The following is a 9,068-nucleotide window of genomic DNA, read 5'->3' on the forward strand; positions in this document are numbered from 1 at the left end:
TCCCATATGGTGTGGCACACTCTGTACTCACAGACCTCAACCCCTGTCTGGGTCTTAGGAGCTTGACTGGAGCATAAAGGCACCTAGTGCTGGCCCAAAGGACTGAACTGTAGGTGTCTCATCTCCTGACTTGATAGGATGCTCTTTCCGTGGCCTACCAATAAGGCTCTGCACTTACACCTCAGGCTGGAGGCCCTGCTTAGGCTACTGTAGCCGCAATGATGCAGGAAGAAAACTGATGAAAGAAGAAAACTGAGTCATAACCATGGCATTTGTTTTGTTTCAGGTGCTGCAGGAGTGCTGGTAGGACACCCCTTTGACACTGTTAAGGTGGGTTGATTATGAAATACCTTTGTCTCTAGATAGAAATTTTTCCAAGGAGTGGGGGAGGAAAAAAAAAATCCCCAGACACTGTAGGAGCATAAATCTGTGCTGGAAAGCCTGAAGCAAGCTTCCCCAACCGCTGCTGTAGATTTGCAGCTCTTCAGAACTGAAAAAAAAAACCTTCTTTATATGTATGATTCAACCCAGGAATGTGACAAATACGGGCCTAAATTTCAAGTTTGCTAGTGTAGTAACAATGTTGTATTTGAAAATACAATCTTCCATTTAACTGAGTTTTGTCCTGAGCTTGCTTCTCTGCAGCTGTTCATCACTAACTGTTAAAACTGCCTCCCTTTGCTTTTGTAGCTCAAACCTGCTTTGTTACTAGGTTGAAAATTCGTGGTTTGTTTTCCCCTCAAGCTCTGCTACTTACCCCTCAAGCATTAATTTGTTACACTAGCTAAAGGGTGTAAGTGCACATCATCCACAGCATGAAGCTTGACTGGGGGCTTTTTCCTCCTTTTAAGTATTGTTTTTTATTTTTATGACTCTGCAAGTTAAGACTGATTTTTCCGATGGTCTGTAAGTCATATGTATCAATCGTACTAAGGGTAGCCACTTCAAAGATAAGATTTGAAACCTAAAATCCTTGAATCCAAAGTCTCACACTGGAAGAATAGAAGAAGGCATGCCAGTGTATTCCCTGCTGAATTAATACAGCTGATCACTTGACTGCAGCAGACAGCATGCCACCCGCTAGACCTATATTTGGAATAACTCTACCTTGCTGAATTTAGATATGCAAAGGGCTGATAGTATTACCGAGGTCATCACCATATTCTGTATTGTAGCACACAGTTAATTCAACACAGACCTTCTTAGCTAGTGGATATTAGTCCTTGCCAGTCAAGCGCAAGCTGTTCAAATAGCAAAGCCTGTCTGTTTATCATACAGCATATTAGAATAACAACGTAACAGAATACAGCAAATTTAACTGTTAAGTAATTGGGTTGGATCCTCATGTTTTCAGGAGTGATATTGTCCAGACTTGCACATTTTTCTATGGTGGTTCAGGGCCAGCTGTCTCTCTTCTCTCACCCCCATCCTGCCAAGTTTTACATGCTTAACTGAAGGGGATGGGTCATTTCACTGAAGCCAGCAAAACTGCTAAAATTCTGTGCTCAGACTAAAGTTAACCATGTGTGGGGTCTTCCTGGTTTGTAAAGCGGAACAGCTTCTAGTGCATGAAACTAAACGTTTCAGTGTCTGCAAAACTGCGGCTCCCATGCTAGTTTCAGCAGATATATTAATGCGAATAGATGTGTTGGCTTTAGAGAAAGCATCTTGCTTTACAATAGAACAAATAGTTTGTTTCTGGATGACTTTAAACATTTTATGAAATCCAGCATGGCACACTCTATTTTCATACCCATTAGAAGGTATTATGAACATTTGCGTATTTTTGTTAAATACTAATATTTATGTTATTATCTGGCATAGCCACCACTGTGTGTGGGGAAAGCTAACACTATAACCAGTTTAAAATTTAAAAAAAAAAAAGGCAAAGAAGGCATTGCATAATTGTATGTGTGTATGTATGTGTGCTAAGAATTAACTTCTTTTATAGTTGTGCAGTGTTTAAAGGGCTAGCTGGTAGTCATCTTAGACTGTAAGTTCTTAATATAACTGAACAATGGGAAAGCTGTTTAGATAAGCCAGAATTTTACTTCTGTCTTGGCTTTAAAGACCTTTTTTTGGCCATTGATCATGTTTCACGTAGCGGGGAGGGGGATGGTGGGACACACAGGGAGAGATTAAGCCTGTGAAGTTGCCCTACGAGACCCACAGCTGAGCTGCTCTCAGAACTGGCAAACTTCTTATCCCTGGTTTGTTGATGTAATGTATAAAATTGCTTTTTTGCTTTTAACTGCCTTTACTTTCTGAGCTAGGGGCTGTCTTCATTAACAGCAAAAGTGTTACTTTGTTGTAGATGACAGATAAGCCTCATCACGGGAGAGTTACCTAGTAAGTATAGCCCAGGTGAACACTTCTGTTTCTCTCAGTCTTAATTAATTCCAAAATGTATTAGTTCAAATAAAGATCTGAAAGACTTATGAAGCTTTTTCCCTTTTTAGTTTTATACTGATGTGTCCCTCTTCTACAGCTATGGCATGGAGGGAGCGGGGTTTAAAGATACTTTTTTTTTTTTTTTTTTTTTTTAATGTAAAGTCTTATTCTGAACCTTCTTTCTAGTATGCATTTCTGGCTGTACACATTTCCACATACAGTGGCCCTAAAACAACCTCAGACATACTGTTATTGAGGTCTTAAACACTGCATACCCTTGGAGGTCATTTTCATTGCTCAAACAATTCTAAATCACTTAATTTGCACATTATTGTTTGGACTGTTGTGGGGGTGTGGTGGGTTATTTTGCTTAGTCTGGAGTACCTCTATGCAAGTCTTCAGTGATGTGAAATTACAGTGCATTACTGTTGGACCTAAAACTTTAGTAACAGTGGTTCAGATAAGGAGGAAGCAAGAATACTGGGCAATGAATAGAACAGAGGGTTACTCTTTGCACATGATTCATCCTTCCAATAGTTGTACACACTAAAGAACTTGTTGAATATGGCATTTTAATACTAATGGAATAAAGCTCATATGTGTTCATTGCCTGGCCTGGCAGCTTGCTGACTGTGTGTACCCCTACGTGATCAGCACTATGCACTCAAATGAAAGAGCTGATTTTCAGTCTTGGACCTAGAGTGTCAGTACTTTCTAAATATTTTATTCTACAACAAGGCTTAATTGGTCAATATTTCACAAATTATTTAGACAAAAATAGTGGGAGCTGTATGCCACTAGGGAATTCAACCTATATACAGAGTATGATTAATTGTAAACTTCTAAAAAGACACATGTATAGAAATATTAAAGTAAGAGGGTTTCCAAGCTGCAATTCTCCCAAAGTCCATACATGTGGAAGACCCCTGACTTCACAGATGGGGTTTGAAACCATAGCAGTAAACTATAAATGGAGTAAAACCTTTGTTTTGGGCCATTTTGACAGCTTGTTAGGATTTATGACCTTGCTTGTGGATCTGCTTGTTGAGCAGGTTTAACAATCTGCCCACCCCCTGTCCTGGGTTCAGCCCCCAATGTCACTTTGAATAACAAAGGGTTTGTTTTCTTTGAATCCTACCATAAGCCTACTTTTAACACTAAAATGTTTTAAAGCCCTCTTCCATCTTGGAAGACCTGAGATGATCTTGGCCTCTCAGCATGGCTAGCAAACACTAATGTGCATACTAAAAAGACACGGAAAACTAAACTTTTGATTTACAAAATAACGTGATGTGTTGTAAGAATGCAAAGAACCTAAAACTGTAAATATTTAATTTTTTGCCTCAAAAAGAAAGCTACTCCAAATATAGAATTTTAACAAACCATGTCCCTAAATCCTTTTCTAGATCCATGTAATCTTGCAGGTCTGTCGTTGTTGTGGTGGTGTTTATTATTACTTGAGGCAAGCAATGACAAAAAGATCATAAAGTCAGGAATTTTTCACACAGATCTGATGATATTTTCTTCTGTTCAGACTAAGAGTCTTGAACTGTTTGTTTTTGTTTTTTTTTTTCCCCTGGAGTTGCAGCAGCATTAAATGGCCGATACGTATCTTTGAGGAACACTGCAGGTTTCCATGCTAGAGATCAAAGACAGATTTCTGACTTTGCCAATCAATTTATTGAGTTTACTGCAGTGTAGGGCTTAGCATGAACTAGGTAGCTTTGAGACTTTAAGTGTGCTGAGGACAAATTAGCAGGAAAAAACAGGATTGGACTTTCCCACTAAAAGTTAAAAAACATCTAGAAAAGGGACTTTCCCCTCCTATCACCAGTTACAGTTAACATCTGTCCAGCAGATCATACCATTTCAGTTTTAGAAAAGTTGTAACTGATTATTAACAATAAAGGTTTGAAATGGCCACACTCTCACAAATGGTTTGTGTTCAGCAGGTTAAAAAAAAACAGAGTTCAGCAGGTGAAAAAAAAACAGAGATAAAGATTTAAAAGGACAAGCTGATTTTTACTCCTTTCCTTATGCAAAGACACATCTTAACGAGTCACTTCCCAGCTACCCTCTGAAAAATACCAGATGTCAGTGAAGGGTCCTTAGGTCTGGCAGCAGAAACACTGTGGGGGTGGTGCTGAAAGTTTCCGTCCTTCTAAAATTATCCTTATTTCACACTTAGAATTTTATTTAAAAAATATTTACATCAGGTTTGTACAAATATTCCTTAGTGCGAACAGAAGTATTTTTGGCAGCTAAAGAAAGTACTTATTTTAGTCAGTACTGGAAACTCCTATCTGAAATTCTAGCTAAGTGAACCCTTTTGTACTTCCACATAGTGTTTTTCTATTATTCACAAGTAGTTAATAATCCTCCCACTTTCATGTTTTCACCCCCGAAATTAATTCAAAACATACTTTTAAATTATTTTGCCACATGTGGCATTCCAGTGTCCAACCTGTGCTCTTGCATATACACTGCTATACCAAATCTCTGTACACATGCAAGACACTAATTTACCAATTAGGCTGCTCTTGACATGCAAATCAGTACCTTGTACAACTCTTTATAGGTTCGTCTGCAAGTTCAAAATGTAGAGAAACCTCTCTACCGCGGGACCTTCCATTGCTTTCAGTCCATCATAAAGCAAGAATCTGTAAGTACAAAATTAATGCTTTGCATATTTTGTGTCTTTGTGTATTTTCAATCAGAAAGGTGGGAAAGCTGCTAAAACCCCCTAAAAATAATGAAGATCAAGAGATAAGCATACTCTGAACCTTACTTGAGCATAGGGCAGATATTGTAGTTAGAAGTTTGCTAGAAACTTCGTGAAGACCACTAAGGTGAAAGTTGATATTTTGAAGGTAACTTTCTAATTAAGGTAAGAAGTTTTCTGAGAATCCAAGCAATCTGAGCAATGGGTGAAGAAATTGGTGAAGGGTTTTTTTCTGCTGCTGAAGCTTAAAAGCCATAATCAAAAGGGTGGGTTTAGGCTTTTAGCTACTTAAAGTGTAAAATTTGCCAGAAAAACTTTTACCTGGATGGAGTGAGATTGTTTTCTGGTTGTGTTCAGCTACATATTTGTACTGCTAAAAGTGGTTAGATTTTTGTGTCCTAGGCACTGATGCAATTACTATTACAGAGCAAGATGGTACTGATCTCATGGCCACTGCTAGAAATTAGGGCACAAGGGAAAGCCAGAAAGGCCACATTCTGCACAGTTTTGGGAGATTTATGAACGCCACTGTTGAAAAGGGTTTTTCCTTCCTTCTTCCATTAGGCTTTTGGACTCTATAAAGGTATTGGGTCACCAATGATGGGACTCACCTTCATTAACGCACTTGTGTTTGGTGTACAAGGAAACACACTTCGTGCTCTTGGAAAAGACACTCCTCTAAACCAGTTCCTTGCAGGGTCAGCGGCAGGGGCTATCCAGTGCATCATCTGCTGTCCCATGGAGTTGGCAAAGACAAGAATGCAGCTTCAAGGAACAGGTGAATACAAACTAAAAACAAAGAACTACAAAAATTCGCTGGATTGTTTGATCAAAATCTATCGAAAGGAAGGGCTGAGGGGTATCAACAGGGGCATGGTCTCTACATTCATAAGAGAGACTCCAAGCTTTGGCTTTTACTTCCTGACCTATGACTGCATGACCAGGTATTTAGGCTGCGAAGCTGAAGACAGTTATGTTATTCCAAAACTGCTGTTTTCTGGAGGGATGTCAGGAATAGTATCCTGGCTCTCAACCTATCCCATGGATGTGATTAAATCCCGGCTTCAGGCTGATGGAGTCGGAGGTGTTACACAATACAATGGCATTTTGGACTGTGTCAGAAAGAGTTACCATGAAGAAGGCTGGAGGGTGTTCACAAAAGGTCTTACTTCCACGCTTCTCCGTGCTTTTCCTGTCAATGCAGCTACCTTTGCTACTGTCACTGTTTTCCTAATGTATATGAGGTCAGAAGACGATCTTCATGAATGTGAACCAGGTCCAGTAATTCAGCAGCCTTCCAGTTTGTGAACCTTATCTGTTTGTTATCCTGATCCAAAGCCTGGCTGCTTGGGATTTTTGACTTTTAACACGACCTGCACAAGTGGTGTAAATGTATGCTATCTGTATAAAGAATTCCTAAATGTGTCAAGTTAGGATTTCATCTCATTACTTGTATAAAATACATACTGCCTTATTAAGGACTTCATATCTAGTAGTATGCAAGTAAGATGGGAACCTGCCTTTACAAAGTGCTGTACAGTCACTGTTGCAGCTCCAGATTTGGATCTGGAGAATGTCACCATACCAGAAATCAGGTTTTCTTCCACTCATGTTCTGAACAGGAGTAAGTATAGTCCTCTAGGGGGAAATGAAATGTTGGAGGCATTTTGCAGGTAACCCTGATCTGTTTAAGACATGAACTAGCCATGTGTTTTACTTCTGCCTATATACGTCAGTATTTTAGTAGCAACTTTGTTCATACTGGTTTACTAAGGAAATAAAAAAACCAGACAGACAAAAAAGTTATTTGTTCCTAAGCCATTCCCTCATCTTTCAGCTTTGAGTAAATATCTTAAGCACAAAGTTAGTATCTGCACTCATGTGCACTTGTTCCTTTAAATCTCAAGGCTTGTAAGGATTTAGGGAAATGCAAATCTAGTAACACTGATGTTATTTGCCTTCACCTCTATTTCTCATTTAGCAGTGCACAAACTCCATTCAGCCCAAGTAGTCTTTGTTCTCTGAAGTTAATGCAGCTTTGCCCCCCTTCTCCCAGTATGCCCCATAGCAGCCAGTGATGTACAGAAATCAAAGTCCTACCTGTGGTATTGCACAAACGTTTGTGGTTGTAATGTTAGCTTAGCAGCTTGATGTACTGCAGAAGTATGTACATGTGTAGAACTGGAGGTTTCATACCTTCCCAGAAAACAGAGGTGTAAGCACCTGAAATGGTTGGTGTTCAATACACTTGTATTACGAATTTAAACGACACTGGGTTTTATGTATTTAGTTACAGTGCTACTGGATAGAAGCCTGAACAGGGTTTTGGAGGATTTCCTTGTTACATTAATCCACTGTGATTTCTTTTTCTTTAGCAGTCTGTTCAAGAAGGACTGCATTAGTTCAAAGATCTATAAACAGTTATTTAAGATTTAGAATAAGAACTACACATATTTGGCACAAGTAGTCAGGAGGAAGGAGTGTGTGTGTGAGGAATGTTCTGAAACAAACTAGTTCAGTAAGTATAACTTGTTACACTTTTGCTTGGGACAAGTGCAATATGTGTTTAATTTATATGAATTTTCTAAAGAAACTTATTTCATAGCATTTTGCACTGTAACAAAATATGCTGGAGAAACCTGTCAAACTGGTATGTCTTTCTATACCTTGGAGGTATGTCGGATGTTTTAGTGCCTACTTGCACTGAGATTCAAATTGAATGTTAAATCTATCTACTAAGCTGCATATGCACAACAACTCACAACAAAGACAATTTACACCTTTGTACACTCATCTGTAATTACTGTATATAGAATTGAGGGAATAAATTTTTTAAAAATTTTGACTTTGGTTCTTTTAAAGTTTCTTCTGTTTTGCTCAGATGCTTCCTTGTGTTAAATCTAGCTTGAAGAGAGTGGGGTTTCTAGCTTTTGCCTGAAGAAACTTGTTCCTCATCCACCTTCCATACACCATCAGGAAGGGCAGTGCCTTGCACTGGCTTAGAGTGTTCATTGAAGCAAAGAAGGGAAGTTGCCTGAACTTGCTTCTTTAAACTGGTGTTTTCAGTGAGTACTTCACTCGAAGATATCAGAGCTACTAAGAGAAAAACCCTGCTTTTAGAGCCAAAGAGCTGGCAGCGTGCCTGAACCCTTCATATTGTACATTTGTGGTTTGGTTTAAGTGCTACTGATTGGCATCAGGGCTGTACAACTGCAGAAGACAAGTCAAGGGTCCCCGAAAAGCGTAGCAGAAAAAAAAAACAGGTCTGCCAATGGCACTATTTAATACCTGAATCAGAAGAATGCCTGGCTTCAAGATGCACAGGTTTAGCAAAAAGCTTTGTTGGTTGTAGCTTTTTGTTTTCAGACAGCACAACCTACCCACAAAGAGCATCAATATTCCAAGAAAAAACCACACAGACAGGGTGCTGATGAGGAAAGGGAAAGGCCACCACTCCTCCAACTAACCATGACCAGGAGCAGTTCCAGTCAAGTACCTGATGTTCTCTCAGTAGGAACAACAATGTTGAACTATGGCACCAAAACAAATACTTAGAATAAGCGAACAGTGTCTCCCTAAAATACAGTAACATCATTAAAACAGAAAGGGCTATATACAATGTTTTACTTGCAGTATTTACTAAAACATTCTCTCCAGAAATTCATCCATCTGGAACTTAGAAGAAATAATCAGTAGCAGACACTGGAGGTTACTGAACAAGCCGAAGAGGAGGAAAAAAGCCAGCTTTCAACCAAGTCTGATGTTAGCTGCTCAAAATCTGTGCAACTTCTAATTATTAAACCAAGCCAGACAGTGGTTTCAGCCTTTTTAAACATGATTCAGTACCTTCCTGCTGGACTTCTGATATGTCATCCAATTTAGACAAGTCAGACAAACTGTATTCTGCCTCCACAGATCCTCCTTCCTACAATCATTATCAAGCATCATAATACCG

General features: G+C 39.1%; 1 protein-coding gene across 2 annotated transcripts; it reads left to right on the forward strand.

Annotated features, from left to right (window-relative positions):
* Positions 1–279: 279 nt before the first annotated feature.
* SLC25A29 (solute carrier family 25 (mitochondrial carnitine/acylcarnitine carrier), member 29) lies at positions 280–6,421 on the forward strand. 2 transcript variants are annotated; one of them, XM_010022475.1, is made up of 4 exons: positions 280–330; positions 2,315–2,349; positions 4,970–5,053; positions 5,678–6,421. In XM_010022475.1, the coding sequence occupies exon 4, from the start codon at positions 5,711–5,713 to the stop codon at positions 6,419–6,421; it is 711 nt and encodes a 236-aa protein (XP_010020777.1). In that variant the 5' UTR covers positions 280–330; positions 2,315–2,349; positions 4,970–5,053; positions 5,678–5,710. The 2 variants fall into 2 exon arrangements, with proteins under 2 accessions (XP_010020777.1, XP_010020778.1); XM_010022476.1 differs by lacking the exon at positions 2,315–2,349 and having other exon boundaries at positions 286–330.
* The last annotated feature ends 2,647 nt before the right edge of the window (positions 6,422–9,068 follow it).

Source organism: Nestor notabilis, unplaced genomic scaffold (assembly GCF_000696875.1).
Source record: "Nestor notabilis isolate BGI_N333 unplaced genomic scaffold, ASM69687v1 scaffold29119, whole genome shotgun sequence".
Taxonomy (NCBI): domain Eukaryota; kingdom Metazoa; phylum Chordata; class Aves; order Psittaciformes; family Psittacidae; genus Nestor; species Nestor notabilis.

Bases quoted from the DNA above. Each gene is read 5' to 3' on its own strand.
- SLC25A29 (XM_010022475.1), top strand. From the start codon at position 5,711: ATGATGGGACTCACCTTCATTAACGCACTTGTGTTTGGTGTACAAGGA.